At 38.4% G+C, this 22,633-nt stretch overlaps 1 protein-coding gene across 5 annotated transcripts in view; it reads right to left on the reverse strand.

The window, feature by feature from the left end:
• The window catches only part of RALGPS2 (Ral GEF with PH domain and SH3 binding motif 2), an 87,439-nt gene that overhangs the window by 51,837 nt on the left and 12,969 nt on the right, over positions 1–22,633 (reverse strand). For all 5 annotated transcript variants that reach the window (XM_030455085.1, XM_030455087.1, XM_030455088.1 and 2 more), the window contains exons 2-5: positions 16,497–16,628; positions 12,750–12,857; positions 6,039–6,089; positions 4,200–4,283 (exon numbers count right to left, since the gene is read on the reverse strand). In XM_030455085.1, coding sequence (XP_030310945.1) covers positions 4,200–4,283; positions 6,039–6,089; positions 12,750–12,857; positions 16,497–16,628 — 375 coding nt within the window. The remainder of the gene's footprint in view (positions 1–4,199; positions 4,284–6,038; positions 6,090–12,749; positions 12,858–16,496; positions 16,629–22,633) is intronic.

The raw sequence follows: 22,633 nt of genomic DNA on the forward strand, positions 1-22,633 counted from the left end.
AAACACACAACTTTTGACTGTATCTTCTCCTGAATCACAGCTTAAGCTTTTTAAAATTATTCCATGCTTGCTTTATTCAAAACACTAACTCAGTTACTCTGATGCTTTCAAGTTCAGAGTTGTCAGCTCCTAAACCAGTTGTGCTTTCTGTGCTAATTAGGAGACAGGCAAAATTAAGACCTCCTCTTCAATAGTTTCTGGATCATTCTAAATACCTCTTAAGAACATTCTTCTACACTACACAAAAACACGTAATGCCAAACACAGTACTGATGCTGCATCCTTACAGCAAAGGTGGAATCCCTGTCCTGCTTCCAAAGTGTCCCTCCCTCACCTCATCCCCATTGGATTTTTTAATTTCTGAGAACCCCTCTAAAATTTCCCTATCACACTTCACTGCAACTCAGCCCCACTACAGTATTCAAGACAAATTACTGCTGCTACATAATGTTTGAACCTGTTGTGGTTTTTTGAGTTTTGTTTGGTTTTTGGTTTTGCTTTTAAAAAAGCAAACAGTTTCAGAGTTTTTGCCTTTCAAGTGGAATATTTTTCTTTAAAACTGTTTCAATGCATTGAGTCCAGCTGACAAGTTTAATATTTTAAGCTCTGCAATAGCCCAGTGACACTTCCATTTAAATAAAAACCTCAAGAAACAGTTTTAAAATACAGATAAATCTTAAAATCAGGAGAGGAACAGAAACAATGAAACATTTTCATAGCAATTTCTAAAAGTCATCTTAAATACACATACTGTTTGTTTGAACTTTATGATAAACTCTTTCAAAAGGTTGAGAGCAATGATTATTTATTATTATTTATTATTTATTATTGGCCACAACAACCCCATGGGGAGCTCCAGGCTGGGCACAGAGTGGCTGAGAGCAGCCAGGCAGAAAGGGACCTGGGAGTCTGGATTGACAGGAAGCTGAACAGGAGCCAGCAGTGTGCCCAGGTGGCCAAGAAGGCCAATGGCATCCTGGCCTGGATCAGAAACAGCGTCACCAGCAGGTCCAGGGAAGGGATTCTGCCCCTGTGCTCAGCCCTGGTGAGGCCACAGCTTGAGTCCTGTGTCCAGTTCTGGGCCCCTCCGCTCAGGAAGGAGATTGAGGTGCTGGAGCAGGTCCAAAGGAGGCAACTGGGCTGGTGAAGGGACTCGAGCACAGATCCTATGAGGAGAGGCTGAGGGAGCTGGGGGTGTTGAGGCTGGAGAAGAGGAGGCTCAGGGGAGACCTCATCACTCTCTACAACTCCCTGAAAGGAGGTTGGAGCCAGGGGGGGATTGGGCTCTTTTCCCAGGCAACTCTCAGCAAGACAAGAGGGCAGGGTCTCAAGTTGTGCCAGGGGAGGCTTAGGTTGGATATTAGAAAGAATTTCTTTCTGGAGAGGGTGATCAGACATTGGAATGGGCTGCCCAGGGAAGTAGTGGATTCTCCATCCCTGGAGATATTTCAAAAGAGCCTGGATGTGGCACTGAGTGCCATGGGCTGGGAACCACGGGGGGAGTGGATCAAGGATTGGACTTGATGATCTCTGAGGTCCCTTCCAACCCAGCCAATTCTATGATTCTATGATTAAGTAGGCAAACCTGACTATTCTGCACTGATAGATTTGCCAGAAATAACAGAAGCATGCAAGTCTACAACTAGTTTTCTGAAGAAAGATGAAGAAAGCAGAGATCAGTGTTTTAAGAAAAATACGTAAAGAAATTACATATTTAAAGTAATACTTAATAGTAGATGTGTAGATGTATAGAGTACCACATACCAATGTGTTCTTCAAGAATAAGAGACTCCTGGCAGAGGATGATTCAATTGATTTGAATGGCCTAGAATGATTCAATTCAATTTCAATTCCCTGAAACTGATTTGTTTTTACAGGCACCATATGTAATTAGTACATAACTAATGCTGGAAATACACTACTTCATTCTCAGTGGACTGCAATCAACTGTAGATAATCATTAGTCTTTCCAAAACACTATCAGCAGATCGATTTGCTGTGAAGCAGCTGCCAGAAATGTCATAATCTCTTTACTTCACAAGAGAGAGCTGTTCATGGTTTTCTTTAGGCAAGTCGAGGGAAAATGGAAAAAGCAAGATGCATAATGCAGAATTTAAATCCAGTGAAAATTCAAAGGTTAACAAAAGTTTGATGAAATGTATTCATGCATGATAAAACTAAAAGTCACAATGATTTTCCTCACTACTTATTTTAGGTCTAAGCATTAGAAACCCCCAGTAATGGGGCTGGTGCCCAACAGGAACCACACTCGACTGAGCAAGCACCTGGGATAAGAGTTGAACACCAAGAAAGCAAAAGAGGCAAGAAAGATGAAAATTGCTGACTTTACCTTGCTTGCTCCCAGCTGCTGCTGCCTACCTCACAGGAATTCTTGGGTTTCACTGCTCCCAGGAGGATGGCAAATCTGAAACCAAGTTAACTCCTGGAACAACTAAGTGCTCCACAATTATGTTTTTAGAACTATCCCCACATACCAGAAGTTAACCCAAGTAGTGTCTCAGCAAGTGAAAAGCTGAGATCCTAATGTGAATAAATAGAATCCTGTGACTGAAGCAGTATTTTGTCCCATTTCTCTCCCATCTCCAGTGCCACTATCCTTCAAAGGTAAGATGTGAGGTGTCAGAATAAAGGCTGATGCAAACTTCATGGAAGAGCTGCATCCAAATGGTTTGTCCCTCAGCCAAAGCTGCATGCAGCAATTCCCAAAAAATTGGTTAGAGGTGAACTGACCCAGCATCTGAGCAGACATCAAGTATCTGGACCTGTTTTTCTTTATTGCCTGTTCATAGAATCATAGAATTGGCTGGGTTGGAAGGGACCTCAGAGATCATCAAGTCCAACCCTTGGACCACCAAGGTTCTTTGACTCTTCAAGTCAGTTTTTCTCCTACAGGCTGTTATGACTTCTATATCAATGTTTTTCAAATGACACCTTAGAGAGCAGAAACAAACAAGAAAAAAGAAATAGGAAAGACTACCTGGAAAGACCTTGAAATCTTTGCCTTTAAATGTAGTCCAAGAAACAGCCTAAGCACTGCAACATCTGACTATGATGGTGCTGACAATGTGAAAAACAGAAAGAGAAGCTACTTGTCCTGTTGCAGGTGATTTAATGGTGAATTATACCAGTTCCAAATACTGGCTATTTGTTAAAAATAGACCTTTTTTCATTTCTTTGGAAATAATAGAATAGAGCCTCAAACTGCCCTGTCTTGATTACACTGGTGACTCCACAAAAACTCAGACACACTCCAGATTTCACCACTGTGTTTCACTGGTGTCCCAAGGCCAACTCAGATCACTGGCCATGCTTTTTTTACACATTTTAACCAGTAATCACAAGTATGTAAGAAAGGCAGTCTTCTGCAGCACACAACACAACCTCTGAAACCAGCAGGTAAATGAGCACCAGGTACAGATCATGTCAGATGGACAGGTCTTCACTGGAGCTTAAAGATAAGAGAAAACATTTTTCAGTATACTAGGAAGGGTCTTAAGAAATCACTAAGAAGGATATTTTCAGAGAAAGAACCTGTCAGCTGACAAAGGGGAACATCCAACTTTTGGAACTGTAAAGAAAGCAAAACTTAAACCTAAGCCAGAGAGCAAGAAAACTTTTACCAGTATTTGTGTACTTTCAGTACACTTTTAGGAAAGAAAGTCGTAAATCTCAAACACACTACCTGAAAAATTATGCCAAATAGAGTGTTAAGAACAAATTTTCTATAGCAGAATTGTTTGGAAGCTGAAGTTTGCCCAGAATCACCTTAAAAAGCTAAACATAGTGACAAAAGGCTTGTATTTCTAGGGACAAAAATCATCTATGAGGAGCAAGAGACACTCAGCTAACACAGAAAGAAATTACATCTCATTACTCCTCCAGAAATTCTGCATGGTAAGCCTTTAACCTGTAATTATGATCCTGTAAGAGACAGCCACAATTTACAGGGAAATCCCCCACGTAATATTTTCCTGTTTCATTAATAACTCTAATTTAAAACACACACAGCTATTTCTTCAGTATTGTTTTACCTTTGTGTATTCTGAAAACAAGCAACACCTTATAGCAGACACTTCAGGTTCTCAAGTAATCAGCTGGGATTGGTAACAGAAGCAAAGTGCTAGGCCCAGACATTTTTAAACATGTACATGTAAGAACACTGGAAAAATGTAACTCACATGATTGAATCTTCTGGTAAAATCAACAGCATTTGGTGCAGAACTGTATTTCTCTTTTTTATTCCAGCCACAGCTTGCCAGCTCCTGGGAGAACAAGAATGTAAATTCATTTTATTAAATTAATACAGAACACAGGATCAGAGTCAGGAGGATATAGAGAGACAATTCTGAAAAGTTTCAAGATAACTTGAAAGCAATAATGCATGGAAGTAGCAAATATATAATTACACTTCTGAATTATTCTGTAAACAGAGATTTTACAAGTGTCATTTCCAAATGGTTTCAAACTACATTTTTATAACTAATATTTTGTAGAGTTGTAAAGTAATTCAGCTCTGCTGAGAAACTGGTGAAATAATTCTGGTTCCACTTTGTTACCACAGAAAATCCTGACTTAAATGTGCTTCTGAGCTAGAAAGAACAGCATGTTCTCTTGTTTTTAATTCCTTTCTGAAGATACTGAAAATCTACTGTGAAGACAGACCTCATTAACTCCATCTAGACATGTCCTATTATTTTAATTTGGCATATTGCATTAAAGATCAAAATTGTCATTTTTCAGCAACAGCAGAAGAAACACTATTTCCAGTTTTGCCTTCCAAAGGAGATAATTTTAAGTTGAACACCACTCAGCACTTGAGCAAAGCTTTGTGGAGTAAAAGGGAGCAAGAAGAAAGAAGACCTCATTAACAGGTAAGCAAAATAAATCATGTAGTTCCTATACTTCAGTTTCCCTAAAAACTGTAGGCCTCAATAATCTAACAAATTACTTGTAAAACCTGAAAAAATATTAACTTACAACTACACTGAAACCTGGTTGTCAGTTGGGCAACTACATCATCTTCTTTATTATTTACTACCCTTTAATTTCAATATAGCAGTTTTAATTTAAATCATAAAGAAACCTAAATGAACCAAAATGAGCTCTTCTATTCATACACAGTAGCATATAGAATAAATGCAATGTATAGCACACAACCTGTTCCACAGTGCTACCAAGGAAAATAACAAATACAGAGACAACTGAATTATTGAAGTGGCATAATAGCTAAGTATAGCCTTTCCTTTTTATTTATTCATGCTTTCTTTAAACATCTTCTCCTCTGAAGCACTCTTAAGTTTAATCACTGCATTGAAAATCACTTACTGAAACCAACATCACACTGTACATCCAGCTACCAAATAACAGAGGTAAGATACCACAATGTATAACCAATACTCAGGCCACGTAGGCCAGCCATACTTTAAAAGGAATTTAATATCTGGATATACTAAGTTCTAAAGCTTTTTTGGTTTGGTTTGGTTTTTGAATGAGGAACTTATCATACCAAAATAAGGAGAAAAAATATCTTTAGTTACTATAGCCACTGTGAAGATTCAGAAAACAGCAGTTCAAGTCAGGGTGCAATCAGAAAGAAATATGGCATTATATAGAATATATGTACTTTCATATATTTTTTTTTTTTAAATATGTATCTTTCAAAAAACATTTCAATCTGTTAGTGAAACAAAGGACAGGATGAAGTATGGCATGAGGCAGCAGGAGCTGCAACCTAAAGCATTATGATCAGTATAGTCAACTCAAGATGTTTATCATTCAGAAATATTAAAACTCAAATACTTCATCTCTGGCACTAGCTGAGCATGTTTAAATACCAATTCTTCATTCCTCAAATAAACTATTAGTTCCAGATATGCTATAAACCCATCTGCTGCTGAGCTTCAAGAAGTAGAACAGAATTTAAGACTTACTGACAAGCAGTTTGCAATTCTAGATTTTATACACTGGCATAGCTTTATTTCATTTAAGTTAGGAAACAAAACCAATAAACTACTTACCTCTGGTTGAATTGCTTTAAATACAGGGATATCCATTAGTGTTATCTGACCCTGAAATTAGCAGAAGTAAAATACCAGAAGTTAAGATCAAAATTAACCTTGCATTCCACTCCTGTACTGTACAAGAACTGTACTTGTTCTGTTGCCTTCCATTATTTGGCTTCCAATTTGTACCTAATTTTAGAGACTTCAGCTCCTACCACAGAGCTGTCCTGCAAAACCAAAGAATAGTGTGCTCCAAACTTTAATAAAGCAAAAAAAATCAGAAATTATTCTCAGGATTTTAATCCTGCTGCACTAACATGTGCAAGTCAGAGCTTGAACTCAGAGACACCACGCAAGAAGCCATCCAAGTACATAAGCATTGACTTCAGTTGCTCAAAGGCAGTTTCTCTTCAAACTCTGATTCTTAGTCTAGGTGTTACACAATTCCATAGAAACAAACATTTTTCCATCCATACTTAACCATATTTGAATAACTAAGTGACTGTCCCATTGCACAGCAACAGTTAAAATTAAATACAGCCATCTCACTTCCACCAAGTCAGAATCAGTAAGTACATTGTCATTCCAGAATGTCTGTTTAGCTGTGAAAAGGGTGAAGAAAAACTCAAAGATCTGGTTTTGCATTTTGAAACATTCACAGAGCCTTATTTTAAGCATACATTGGGGATTACTGTCTGCCTGTGTAAACAGAAGACATCCTCTTGCAAAGATGATGCAGTAGTCAAGAAATACCAGTGTCATCCAAGTTACCACAAATACCCTTTTAGCAATTAATCCAGGGACCTTCAGTTTTCCTCAGATGAGCTGCTTAGCTGCATTCCCACTTCCCTGAAATCTGGTCCTCCCATTTATACACTACACACTGACAGCTTTGTGACTGCCACAAATGACAATTTCCAGTGAATACCATTGCTGGATAGCAGAACAGCTTCCCAAATAAAGTCAACCTTGCAGAAACATTTTAACTCAGGTGCTCTAGTTGAAAAAAAGCAAATGTCTTTAGATCACAAAGATCTAAATGCAGAATTCTTCACATAAAGCCTTTTTTGAAGGTGGGCAGTTTTATCTTGCCACAAAATTACTGATAGCCATTCAACAAGTCACTCCTGGCAAGGGAAGAGGACAAATTTGTGGAAGTGTGCCCAGACAACACGAGTATCACAGAATGTAAGAGGCTGGACTAGATCACCTTTCCAGGTCCCTTCTAATCCCCCTGCCAGAGCAGGGCCACCAAGTGTAGGTCACACAGGAAGGTGTCCAGGCAGGTTTTTAATGTCTCCAGAGGAGACTCCACAACCTCCCTGGGCAGCCTGTGCCAGTGCTCTGTCATCCTCCCAGTGACAAAGTTTTTCCTTATGTTTACATTGACCCTCCCATGCTCCAACTTGCATCTGTCACCCTGGATCCTAGATAACAATTCTAGGATATGATTAGAAGAGCTATGCTTTTAATGCATGACTCAGACATTTCCCAGTCCTCAATCAGCTGAACAACCGTACAAGATAAAATCATATTTTTAAAACAGTGAATGAACATCTTGTAATTAAGGCACAGGGACAGCAGTTGGAAAGGTACCTTTTTGCACAGCTACTGGAGGTTTTGCATGTAGGTGAAAGAACTTGCCTGGGGACAGACCCTAGGAAAATATTTTAGCCCTCCTATGTGTTGAGAAGCTGGACTTGTTAGCAAGTACTTGCTAACACACACCTTCATACCTAGATTAAGAGGTTTACTTCTCTCTCAGGTAATGTTGTCAGGCTACAAAATTTTACCAACAGACAATTAAGAACTGAATCTCATTGTGCTTTGCTGAGGATTATGGAGAAGGTAAAATTGTAGAATATTTCTCAATTCCTCAATCTTTTCTGTGAACACATCCAGATTACCCTCCGTTCATAACACCCTATAACTTAAGAACTTCTAGCTGCACATAATGCCACAGCATTAAGTGTCTCTCTATGCCCCTATATGAAAGTTCCCATTTCATCTGGACTATAATCCCACTTTTTTAGATCCTAGGCCTTCTAAAGCATGAACTCCTCCTGCCAGACTACTTGCTGTACCTTATTGTGACAACAGTGCACTTCCCATAGTGCTCCTGTACAGACTCTCATTGTGAGAAGAAAAACTAAGGTTCTGTCTTGGATGAAAAAAAAAAAAGTTTTGGTTATTGAATCAAGTTGTCGTAATCTGGCTTTCCTTGAAGCTATGTGGGTTCAAGCAGCACTTCATAAATTGTTTGTTAATCTGAATTTTTAGAAAGAATTATACTTAAACCTTCCAACTTGGCTTAGCACTGGGCTGCCAGAGTACTTTTCCTCACTGAAAAAATAGCTAAGTCTCTGTTAAGCACTGCATAAGAGGAGAATAATTCTGCCATCCAAAATGAACACTGAGGGATTGAAGTTCGTGTGTTGAAACTCTACTTGTTTCCTCACAAAGTCCACTCCAAAACTATTATCATTAATGCTTCCTCCACTTACCATAATAAAGTTGCTTTTTCTTGCTTTCATTGGGAACATACTTATTCTTTAATGTTCTTCTGTAAAAACAGCTAGCAGGAACATGTACAAGCAGAAGTCCTTTTTCATCAAAAGCTCCTGAGGCTGAATAATTCACCTCATACAAACTGCTCTCAGATGCAGCCTCAAACTCCCTAATCCACTGACATCCAGCCCCAGGAGATGCCAAGACCAACATTACAACATTACTACCAGGAACCATGTAGCACAAGTCACATCAGCAGCTGCACAGAGGAACTTGCAAAGGGGACTCTGAATCTGCCAGAGCCCCACACGACAGAGAAGCTTCTCCTGGGTGGAACCTTGGGCCAGTTTAAGTTAATTTAATTCTGATCAAAGGGGCAAAAAATGAAGTGTGTGGTTTAACAAAACCTCAAAACCTATTTCTGCACTTTTACTACTCACACAACGTGGTTCCAGAACTCTTGGGACCTGCTTCCTTTACAAAACACTGTTGTGCTCTGCCTTCATATACAGTTAACTTGGTATTCAACTGTCATAAAAGCACCTCTGAGAAAAGTTCCTTGTTTCATCTAAACATTTTAAAAACAAACTTTGTGTATTGTTTCACAAAATAAGCAGTATTCTTTTTTTGCAACATCCACTTGACAAAGCTTAAATGGAATAAAAATAAAATTTTTTGAACCTATCCATGTGTTTTAGTGTGAGCTTACTTTGCAGCACTTTCAGAGACTAGGGCAAAGAATAAAGAATCTTTCTTAGATAACTAGGTGGAAAAAAAAGCAATGGATTTATACAGCTGAGCTTCCCTTAATTCTACCTCAAATATTTACACCACTGTGGCTAAGTTGAAGTATAAAATGGAAAAGTGAGTCAAAATGTAATAAACAGTCAAATAATTAAACAGTAGCAGTCTAAGGAATAAGAATTTACTGTGAAGCAAAAAATAAATATTTCTTCAACCTGAGGTTTGCCAGCATCTCAATTGGGAGCTCAAGTCCCCAAAGCATTTTCCTTTTTTTTCTTTCAGTCTTACCAGCTCCCTGTCCTACTGCCACTGCACCACTAACATCTCCTTCCCTCACAAATTGTACACTCAAAACCACACTTCTCCCATCAAAAAAAATGGACAGCATTCACTGCAACTGTGTCTACCCTGTCCATGCACTGAAAGGCTCCATCAGCAGGGCCAGACACCAGTGGGTAATCCTGGCACGAATGTGTTTTGTGGCTTTTTAGCTGTTTAATAATGAAGTGAGCAATGATCAGCCTAAAAGCAGATATTTGAAAGAGTCTCCTTATTAGTTACAGCTAGAAAGCTGTCAGTAGAATGCTTAGCAGAAAACAAAAGTGTCCTATTTCACACTCATTGAATGGGATTCTTTTTTCCTAAAATTATGAAACAAGCAGGCATTTAAACACATCCTCTGCAAAGTGTTTTAGTAAGCTGCAGGGTGATAGAACAAACTATAAATCTGAAGCTGCAGCAGCTAGGCCTGCAGAGCTTACCTGTTTCAGCTGTAATTTGTCCCTTTCTAAAGCAGCCTTCAACCTTGTAAAGAACTTAAAACACTCAGCTGGTAACAACAGTATAACTGGATTATTACACATATATTTCAATAATAATTTCCATTACTGTTTGCACTAGACCTCTTGATGGGCTGGTGTACTTTTGTTAGGAAGTTAGTAGGAGACTGAACAAAAGACCAGAGCATGAAACAGCACATTGGCTGTAAATTCATGATCATGTTACATGACTGCCAAAGAGAAGAATATGGAAATCCAAAATAAAATCACCAAAAATATTTACACTTGAGCTTCTCTTTGGCTTCTTGAAAATACAGGATTACAAGCAATAGCTTTTTTAGTCCAACTTGTCTCCTACCCATTATCTGACTAAACAGATCTAATATTGAAATAACAATGATGTCCTCAGTGGGAACTGGAAAGACATCTGCGTGTTCCCTCATATTGGAAGGGAAACCACCAGCACAAATTTTATTTTCCATCTCTCTCAAAATGAGTTATCTTTCAGATTTTTGATTTGCTTTGTCCAGCATAACTGTAATTGTCCCATCTGTACACAGTGACCTGTTTTGACCAATACACAACATATCTTAAGCTACATTAGGAAACTTCCCAGTGCTGATGTTGACTTTATCAGTTAACACTCATCTTCATGCACTGAAATTTTTTCATTCGAGCCACAGTTTCCTAACCATTAATTACACAGCTAAGTAGCTCTTGTGCAGCCATTTGCTTTTATTACTGTTTTATTGGCTTCATTACATTATCTTTTCTCTCTATGAATACAGTACTTATGCAGCCCACAAATTACTTCCCCTGTTCACAATTAAAAAAAGAAATGTTTTTTTAAAAGCACCATTCATGCTGCAGTTTCTGAAAGAATTCAGCCTTCACTAAATCACAGATGTCAGTTGTCTGCCCTGCAACTGTTCTGCAAAAGCTATCCCTAAACCAGAAGTTTCCTCATACTTTGATAAAGTAACCATGTCCATGTCCAATCTGAGAAGTACCTACCCAATATTTTAATGAAAACCTTAGTAAGACAGTTTTGCATTCTCAGTGCTGGCATCCTCAAGAGCTTGGCCAGAAAGCATCCTCAAGTTGTCTTCAAATAGACACTGAAATCCTGATGAAGACTCATACTTCTGTTATAGAAGGATTAAAACCACACAGAAAATGGCCAATAATAAAATAAATTTTAAAAGCATAAGGGTCAACAGTACTTTTCCTTAAAGACACTTAAGTTTTTGGCAAATTTACTTATTTCTACAACCTTCAGCAAGTGAATGAGACAGCCTTCAGAGGAAGCAAACCCTACTGGAAAAGCAGATAAAAGTGCCAGAGGCAAACATTAACAATGTACTGCTGTGTACTGAAACACTGGGGAAAAAAAAATCCTGCCCAATGGGCTGCACACTGACTACCAGAAATTTCCAGATGCATTTACAGTAAATGAAAACCTATATGAAGGACTAGATACCTTAAAAATGGGAGAAGACTAAGAGTAAAGGAACTGAGAAAGGAAGTTTGAAAGAACTGAGAAAACAGCAAAAGTAAACCAGGTAGTAAAAACCAAAAATACAATCACAGGTTCATAACTCTAAAATTAAAAGCTTAATAAAAACATTGCTGCTTGTGAGTGGAACTCTACCTAGTTTGAGGAATATGAAAACAGTAAAACCACTGGATTTTAATAAAGATTTTTAGCCAACCAAGATTTTCTAAGTACATAACATTTAGAAGACCCGCAACAGTAAAAGGTTTCTGCACTGGAGAGATGACTTAGCAGAGCAAAAGGATTACAAAATGTGATACAAGACAAAGCACCTTTGTATATTTTTCTCTCCAAGAGAGTGACATCACCTCCACAGAGACTTAAGTGCTCTGCTCTGGTGCTCTACAGCATCCACCACTGGCTAAGCAGCTGAGCTGTTCAAAAGAACCTGTAGCTATTCCAGCCTGAATGCTTAATTCCACTGGAATTCACATCCCTAGCCACAAATTCCCTAAGCACTTAAAATTCCTTTATGTAAAGAAATCATAACATAAAACTGAAAGGAGAGCCAACCCAAAAAACATCTTTGCAGAAAAGGTAGGTGATTCACTGCCCAGTGGTTCCTGACAACAGAGCAAGGAAGACACCTGAACCATATGACTTGAACCTCAGTCAGGAAGAATCTGTTGTCTTAACCTCAACAAGTAGGGTAAAAACCAAAAACAAATCAAAAACTTTAAAAATTAAAAAACAAAACAAAACAAACAAACCACAACATAAAAATCACCCAATGTTTTGGTTAAGTATTTTTACTCACTTGTTCTTGGTTCTGCAGGATATTCAAGTCATAATTCTGTACCTTTGCATGCAAAAGACTCCCTAGATATAAGAATTAAGACCCCTCCAAAAAGAGTACAGACCAAATATTTTCTTGCAACTAAAATATGTCAGAATTAAGCTGCATCATGTAGATTTAAAACTCTTTGGTCTACATTACATCTAAGTGTGAAAAATGCCTGGACAACACAGCCCAAGAAAGATCATTCAACAGAAAATAAGCAGTGAAAAACTGCAGTGCAGGGTCAATTTTTGAAATCCATGAGTGACAGAAGTTGGACAAAATTCAGAAAAGGAGAAGCAGAGCAAAAGTTGCTAAAAAGACACACACACAAGCTACTGAAAGTTATTTGAATTGCTTACCGCATATTCTTCTGGTGTAACCTTTAGAACATCAAATACCACGGCATCAAAGCTCTTCTTCAGTTCAGCTGAACCTTTGTCACTCAAGGATTCAGAGCTGCTACTCTTCTGCAGAAATAAACAAAAACCACTGATGATCTTTTGGTTCTCTCCTCTTTTGGTTTTTTACACTCCTAAAAGCAAAATTTCTGTTCAAATGTCACTATTTGCAGAATTTTTCTATTCTGAATTAAAGGTCAGTCACAGGACATGCTGTCTCCTGACAGACATCTAAAATCAGAGACTTCCACATTGACTTCAGTGGATTTCAAAGATGTTCCTCAACACACAAGAATTATATTTCAATGCATAACTGAATTCTGATTTTCTAATAGGAAAGTAAACAATAATGAAGTCACACTGAATTTCAGAAGTCACATTTTACACAAACCACGACCTTCCTAATCTAATACTGACTGATGTACCCTTAAGAACTCTATCCCCACCACCATCCCAGGGAAATACTTTTTAGGAAGCTGAAAAGATTAGACTGTGGCCCACACAGTGAAGACACTTCATCAAATTTTACTGCTAACATTGCATATTTTCAACACCATGGCTATGGATCATATCCACAACACAGACATGAATGAGCTCTTCATCAGGTCACTCCTGGTGGAAACTGAATTTCAGCAGCCTTACTCTGTACTTTCAGTAACACTTGCATTGCATCTGCTGATGCCAAGGCAGGAGGGAAGGTAGCACACGGTCACTGATGCTGGTAAATAGTTCTACTGTGCTAATGGCTGCTCCTGAAAAACTAACAAGGCTGTATTTTAGTGCTACATTATATATTTTGACTTTAACTTCCCACAAACAGGAATAGGAATCCTGAACTAGAGAATTCAGCCAGCTGAAGCAAGATGGTATATTTTTAAGCAAATATGTTATAAGGACATATAAAGAAAATATATCCTTATTTAATAATCATGTTTAGTTTTAATTTGGTTCTTCTAAAAGTACTGTATCTTTGAAAAATCTGACTTTGAAAACTCTACCAAAACCTCCAAACAGGACAGGCACTTTCAGTAACCAACATCCCAACAGAACCATTTCAATTCCAAGTTCTTCCTCTTCCTAGGTAATGAGAAAAAAACACTTTGAAAGCAGATTGATGTATCTTTTCCAAAATATATTTTATTCAATTTTATCATGTAAAGACTATTTTAACATTCAAGACTATCAACTTACTGTTGAGTAAACAGATCTTTCCTCCAAGAAAATTCTTGATTTGCATGCTAACAAATGGTCAATCAATGATTCATAATACAGTAAGCACAAGAATCTGTATAAAAGCAGAAATGCTCTTGGAGATTGACACCTGCTTTCTTGTTTAAATCTTGGCAAGGCTTGTAAAATTGTTTAGATTATTCCATTTTTAAAAATAAATTTTCCTTTAGCCTTGTTTCTGGCACTGTCCACTCCATATGCACATGGAAGTACATAGCACAGATACAGCTCTACTATGAAAACACATGTAAATCTATAAATAAAGCATCTTCCATAAGGGCCAAAGATTCATTCAAGGAAGCAACAGTTTTCAGGACTTCATGGGCCTCGTTGATACTGTCTTTGAAGTATTCTTGAAATACCTTGTCTTTTAATCAAAAGACAAATGAAGAATGAAAGAAAAGAAAAAAGAAAATCCACCATAAGATGTGTTTCACGACAAAAGCAATAAAAAATAGGCATCAGCAATAAAGTTACTGCCTCCCCCGAGCAGAAAACTTAAATTAGTATTGCACACCTTTAGAAGCTAAAGCATATTTCAAGTTACCCTAAAGATGACAAAAAAACAATGCATCTGGAGAAACAAACAAGACCTCACAAAAGCAAAACAAACAAACCCAAACCAAAAAAAACCCCTACCAAACAAACTTGAAAAGGGACTGATTTGGATGAGTTTTGAAAAAAAAACACCAAAAAACCAACCAAACAAAAAAACCCACACCACCAACCAAACACCAGAACAGAAATAACAATCAGGTCTTGCAAACCCTCAAATATTTAAACTTAGGTATCAGTTCTAACTTTCAACAGCTCCTCATATGATCCTAGAAAAAAAAAAAAAAGTCCAAAATTTCTGGTACTAGCTTTACCCCACCCCTTCTTTTCCTTCACGCGTAGATGGCAAATAGAAAACTGTTTTAACTTGCAAATAAGAGGCATCAGCATAAAAGGCCAATCTCCATGGTTAGGCTGGTAATTCAGACTCATGAGCTGTTTGCTTCTACAGGGCAAACACTTTGGTAGTCACGAGGGAATCCATACTAATGTCTGAATATTGCCCAAGAGGCAAAGGAAACCACTTTATTCCTGTGTCAGACTGTCCCTTGACACACACAGACAAATACCTTTTCCACAATACATTTCCCACAGGCCTTGCCAGACCAGCTTATTGCACTAAGAACATCTATTATTAAAACTTGAAAATAAAAGCTTCCTTGTCTAGATGTGATAGAAGAGAACATAAAAAAGGAAGCTTTGGCTGTAGTAGGACTGTAAATGCTAGCCCATGCTTTATTTTGGCATACAAAGGTCAGAACTTTTAAGTTACTCACATTTAAATCAACAGACAAGGATCTGTGTGCCATCTCTGTCAAGAGAAAAACCTTAATTTTTGGTGCCTTCTGAAAACATCAGGTATTTATGGTTTTAAGTATGTAGTAACTGAGTTTTATAATTGTGGTTTGATCCTGGCTAATTACAAAGAACCACGCAGCTGCTCGCTCCCCCTCTCCCATTACGGGATGGTGAGGAGGAAATCCACCCAGAACCTCGTGGTTTCTTGGTGAAAAATCAATTTAATTTATCATTAATCCAATCAAAACCAGGCAAAGAGAAAACACAGAGTATTTAAATACTTCTCCCCACCCCTCCCTTCTTCCTGAGCCCAAAGTTCTTTGTTCCCAACCTCCCTTCTGACCTCCCAGGGCACAGGGGGACACGGATTGGGGTTTACAGTCCGGACATCACAGATTGTTCTCTGCTGCTCCTTCCTCCTCAGGGAGAAGGATTCCTCACTCCAATGTGGGGTCCCTCCCATGGGAGAAAGTCCTTCAGGAACCCCTCCAATGTGAGTCCCTCCCGACAGGCACAGCTCCTCAGGAGCAAACTGCTCCAGCACACAGAGCCCACAGAGCCATGGAGTGTTGGGAACAATCCCCTCCATGCCTGCAGCTCCATGGCATCTGCTCCATGATCCTCCCCAGGCTGCAGGTCCACAGCTTCTCCACCAGGATTCCACATGGGGGGCAGCTCCACAACATATGCTCCACCGTGGTCCTTCAGGGTCTGCTCCACGGGGATTCTCCCTGTGTGCAGGGGTCAGGCTGCCATCTCACCACAGGATGTGGAGAAAAATCTCTTCAGGAACCTTCACCTTCTCCTTCCTCACCACTCTTGGTCTCTCTGCTCCAGCACTGCTCTCCTCTGGTGCTGTTCTCTCTCTCTCTCTTTCTCCAAGTGTTGCTTTCTCCCACCTCCCCTTTCTCCTCTGTCCTGCTCTTAACCACCATCTATCTCTCCTTCTTGAATACATTAATGGCAGAAGTGCACTTTTTTTGTTCACTGATGTCCTAAGCCAGGCCAGGCACCTTGGAGCAGGGAGAGCTATCCAAGCTACTTACATGAGCCATCCTTGGGAGAGGGGACCCCTTCCCTGATACCAGAACTGGCACCACATCAACCCAGAACACCAGTGCTTACCTCTGAAGCAGTAGCTGCTACATTAACACTGCTTGACTGCCCGTTCATTAGGTCCATACTGCCCACACCATTGATCTTCAGCCCTGCATTTACAGCCACAGGATCATCTCCAAGGCAGCTGAACAACCATTCCTACAAAGAGAAAAAGGGAATCAGAAGCCATTTTATTTTAACTGTAATTTTAAATGAGATTCGGTATCTAAAAATCAATTAAAAAATCAAGTACTTTCAAAACAAATACACCACTTTGAGATCCAAAATTCAGATACACACACACACTCTAGATTGCCCTAATTATAAACACTGTATGATGAACAACTAAAGGTTCCATCCTGATCCCTTACTGGCAGTATAGGCTTTCATACTCTCTTCCACACAGTCTTCTATATGCCAAGTATCAATATGTAAATATATGCATTAACCTTAACTTGAAGCTAGGCCTGAAACTTAAGTTCACATATAATTGTTTTCCTTTGATCACCAATTTTAAGAAATGTATTTCAGATGCCAACACTACTAGATACCTTTCATAAGAAGTTAACCAATAATTAATTATCACATATCACTTATTCATCAGCTTGAAGTGAAAATTACATTAAAAGCAATGTAAGAGCACAAGTGGAATTTTTTCCCTTTTTTTTCCCACAAATGACCCAAATTATTGTTTAGTGAGGAAAAAAAACACACAAAGAAAAGTTCCACATGAATTTCTGATGCATCTTTGTGACAACATTATTATTTTTAGTTTTCTTTTCTACAAAGAAAAGGCTGCAAACAAATGAGTTTGGCTTCTACTGCAAACCAGCAATGCTACCAAATACTGAACTTTTACAGAGAATAAAAATAAGTTTCTGCTTAAATTTCATGATATTAGTGCCCTCTAGTGTGAAAAAGTTTATAAATCACCCCTTGTTGGTACAGTATAAGGAGTTTCACTGTTCCTGAATTTGCTATTAGTTATGAAATTCACTTTGTTTGTAGTTTAACTTGGAATTACTAAACAATCTGCAAACAGAGAAGGTGACAGGTAACTGAGTAGTATCACATGACAAAATAGTATCACAACATCTCATACTTAAGACATAATGAAATAATATAATGAAAGAACACAAACTAACCCCAAAAGCTCTACCTGCAAGTGGCCTAAGCCAGCCATTCCACAAAAACAAGCCTGAAGGGCAAGAAAATGCAATATTTAAATAATAAAATGTGTGTAAATAAATAAATGAAAGAAATCAGTAACTTTAAAGTGCCACTGTAGAACTGCAATGCAGAAAGGATGTCAGCTGAGTGCAGATTTCAGCCAAGTACTATAGCTTTTAGGTGTCTTTGAGTATTAACAGTCCCCCTCTGACCCACACTGAGCTGTATTTCTGCAGTTCAGAACTGCCATTTACATGCTAAACTTTCAGTTTTTAAAAAAACTTGTGACCCTCTCACCCACATGGCAACACAAATTTCACTTAACAGTATACTCTAAACACATACACTATAATTAAGATTGTGTTTCCTCCACTCAAAAAAAACCCAGCTAAAATTTAAGAGCAGTTAAATGTATTATACTAGCAGACTGTATGAAGAGGAAAAAACCACCTCATCTTTGGCTTGCAGTTGTCACTGCTGTCCTGTCCTTTCCTATCCCAACTACCCTTCAGATCGTCTCATGTGGAATATTTCCAAACACTCAGCTCTCCAATGTCTTTTTCCTGTAGCCATTTCATCTACTGAACTGAAAAGCAAAGAAATCAAACTCTAACTGATAGGCCATCATTTTCATTTATGTAGTGACAGTAGAGGACAGAAGTATCACATCTCCAAAACCAATTTCATGTTCAAAATGCTGCTCTTGTCCCAGTTTAATCTTCTCTGTATCATAACAAAGCTGTTCACACAATATTATGTACCTATTATTGCAATACACTGTTATGTTTGAATGCATTTAGACTTTTTCCCACTTCCTGGAGATACAATAAGGGACAGAATTAATACTGAACTGCTATTAACTAACATTTTTCAACTTAAAAGTCCCAGAATTTGCAACATTTAAGATGTACTTTTGAAAGTTAATTAGGTGCAACAACATCACTATTGCCCTAACAGTGAAAATTCACAGCAAGAACGTTAGCCAGAGCACTGCTTAGGACAAATACTGAAAAAATCCTAACACTGGAAAAATTAAGTAATTTGCTTGCTGCATTATGCTTCTGATCAACACCAGAACAGGTAGCAAACAGCAATATCAAAGATCAATAGGAGAGCTGTTCAGAGCAGCACAGTTGGTCTGCGAAACGCCTGTCACCATTTGTCACACTGCAATAGTGACTCAGACATCCGCTTCCACTGCCTGCTCTGTATATCCAATTACTTACTAAAAATGAATTACACTGAGAAATTTGAACTTCCAGTCTGTTCCTCCTCTTCAATTTAATAACTGCATTTGTGCTCAGAAATGCATTAAATGTGGAAGTGGAATCTTTTAGATGATGTATAAAATACTTCAATGCGTTAATGCCACCCTGAAGCCCAGGTGCTGTATGTGAAATCTTCCTCTATCTTTATGTCATCCATACAGTACACTAAAAAAACAAACTAAAAATACTGATTAAGAGATTCATCATCACCAAAGAATGTAAATATCTAGACTAAGCAGGCTCTGCTGTCTTCAACAAGTCTGAGTTTTCCTGCAAATTCACCCAAGGGTGTATGTGATGATCTTCCCAACGCAGCAAGTGACCTATGAACACCCCAAACGTAAGGCAGCTCAGTGGGGATGAGGAAGGGCAATGTGCACATGAAGCTTGGGAAATAACAGAGGATGTGTTAATAACATGTGAAATAACACAGCTATTGCAAAGAAGCTGACTTTATCTCAGCACAATGGGGACCAGAGGGTGGCTTTTGTTTTAGATAAACTGCCAAGTCAGTTCAAGTGTATCAATTGACTATATACAGTTTAGTGAATCAACCAGGGGTGCAAATGTTTCTCTCTGAGTTCATTAAAAAAGTGAATGTCTCCCCAAATTAGCTAGACTCTCTGGCTCAGCCCAACAGTAATAGAAACTAAATAACTAGCCAAGGAAATCCACTTTCAACCCACCTATTTCTTCCTGGAGACTGGGGATGCCCAACATCCTGATGGTGAGCACATTCTAGAAACCAGTGATGGGGATGACACCAGTATTGTGAACACTGCAATTGCTGTATTTTGCTAATTTAACTTGCATTTGTAGTATGATTAGTTTATTTTGTACCACTTTACTAAATCAGAAATCCCATGTAATATCATCTTCAAATAGTAAATTTAAAATTAAACATTACACCTCCATGTGCTGAACACCTAAGATCCTCCCTATTGGGCTCTGACAGGTGCTTAACAGGACAACTAAGCTGGATTCCCTTCCACTACAGAATCCCGGAATCTTGTCTCAGCTGGGGTCAAATATTATCCCAAAAATACACTGTACAGACATTAAGATGACCATAAAATTACAATAAAAACTTCCTGTCCAGAACAGCACAAAAGCTCTGAGGAAACAGCCACAGAGCAATTTTATGAATAGCTCAAGAGTCACAATGACCAATATCCTTCTTTTTCTTACTCACCATGTCAGTACTGAGTATTGTTTTGATCACAGATCCCCATGAAGAAAATAGAAGTGCCTTGCATTAATTATGAGCAACTACAAATGCAGAATGTATACCAAAGACTTTGAAGGCTTAAGAGCAATAGGTACTAAAAAACATATCAGTTCCCCACATTTAACCTGAGCTTCTCACCTTGTAGGAAGTCACTGGCATTTGTACAAAAGTTAGAAGTATATTATATATTATTATAATATTAGTTAGAAGTGAGCAAAAACAAAACATCAAAAACAAAAAAAACCCCAACACCCCACACTAAACCAAAAAGCAACACACACAAAAATCCCACTATTAGGCAGAAAGTCAGCAAGGAACAAGCAACAGGACAAAGAATGTTCAAACTATGAAAGAAGATCTGATCAAATCAAACCAATCCTAACTGCATCTTCCACACCATCTTCTTCAGTTTTATACTCAACCCACAAAAGAAAAAAATAAAATAACAATCCCCCTCCCAAAAAAACCCAACCAAAACCAACCAGATCACTGCACTGTAAGAATAAAGATAGCACGTACACAACACTGAAGAAGAAAAATGAAAACCACCTAAGCACATGCTTTAATTCAGTTTTCAGTAAGCACGAAAATATTAGAGGTACTGTAAGAAAGCAAAACTGATAAAAATAGAAACTTCCACTACGGATATGGCACAAAAGTTCAAGCAATTTAATTGCAGCACTCTCCTGCAAGAAATTTATCACTGAAGATAATCAAATCCCAGATCTAAAAACTTCAGATCCTACGAAATCCCCAGGCAGACACACGAATATTGGCAAAGTAAGTGATAAGCTGCCACTGCTGAAGAGTGAGATGAGAGCCACTAGCACAAGACATGGATGGGTACAGCCATGACAAAAGCAGAAACAGCATAACATTAGAGTAGGAAGAGATTACAAGTTATTAAATATGCAACATCAGTACAAATACTAGAACGATATCATATTTTGAAATACAGGATAGCAACATAAAACAGGATAAATAAAACTATCCAGTGGATAAAAGAATGAAAAATGAAGTGTCAGTTATTGAAGGAGCATCTGGATTGATCCCTAAAAAATTTCTGCTATGAGTTTCAGCACATCAAATGGAAATTATTGCCACCAATGCTGTCAGCATGAAGTTGCTACATGGGATCAAGATTTCTGCATTAGTTATGGACAAGTACTACCTCCAAAACATTGCACAGGAAGCTATGATGCTGTACTCTATGCTCTTTTGGACACCTGGCTTCCATAAGATTTTTGGATTAGATATTTGCAGAGAAGGGTTTCCAGGTTCACTGAAGACAAAACCAGGAGAATTCAGCTTGCTTATCCTAACAAATTGAAACTTGCATGAGAATATGTTTGCCATGTTTACGTATCAGGAGGAGAAAGTGGGAGTATGAATAAAATGTAAATTTATGCTCAAAATTAGAATAGAAGAATTCAGGTTCTCAAACAGCTTCCAGAAAACTACAATGAAAGCAAAAAATCCTAATTGCTTTAAGTTGATAGACTCCTCCCTGAAAGCAATTGTGTGTTATGGTGCCTGCAGCAGCAGTAAAGCTAAACCAGTAACACAGATCCCAGTTTTCACCGGTTTCCTGGGTCCTGCTGCAAGCTCAACACACTTCCCCATTCTCTCACAGAACTCAAAGTTATGTCACACATCCATTATTTCCCTAAGCATCTGTTGTACAACAGTCACAGTAATATCAGCTGTTTCAACTCCAAGACAGATAAAATTAAAATCCACAGAATAACTGAACAAAAAAAAACAGTTTGAAAAACAAAGCTTTAAAATAGCAGCATTCAACTATGGTCTTTAATTTTGACTGTTACCCTAGAAAAGGCTTTGCCTGGGCAAACAATTTTTATTTTTATTTTTTTAAAGCAGACACAACCCACAGTGTACTTTTCCTATCATGTGTACACACATTTTGGACAAAGGCTTCTTACTGCTCATTTTCTTACTTAGGGAGGGAGGGGAAGGGAAGAGAGAGAGGGGTAGCACTAAAGTAACACATAGTAAGGCTCTGTCTCAGACCTTACTCAGTTTTCAGCTATCAAAATGCCTTCTTCACAGTGCTCCTGTGCTTTTCTCCTTAATCACAAGACGAGGTACAACTCATATCTTCTATTTCCCTCAGATGAGATAAGGAAAAAGACTCAAAAATTCAGGAGACTGTTCCTCTCAAGGGCACAAGACACTTTTCTTTGCCATTCCCTCTCACAACAATCAGACTTCTAGCTCAGTTTGTAATCAACCTGCAACAACAAAGTAGCTCAGCTCACAATGGAAATATATTTTCAAATTAATTACACACATAGAAAGGTGATCCTTACCATTCTGACTTCCACCATCCCAAACCCAGCTATGCTCAGGGGCCTTACTCACAGCCTAGGGTTAACTGGTAGATACTGTGGCACAAGGCAATTTATTTTAGCAGTAGCATCAGGACACAGCTGCAAGCTGTAGCAGGTCATGGCCCTCACACAATCAAGGCATGAATC

This window comes from Calypte anna, chromosome 8 (assembly GCF_003957555.1).
Source record: "Calypte anna isolate BGI_N300 chromosome 8, bCalAnn1_v1.p, whole genome shotgun sequence".
Taxonomy (NCBI): domain Eukaryota; kingdom Metazoa; phylum Chordata; class Aves; order Apodiformes; family Trochilidae; genus Calypte; species Calypte anna.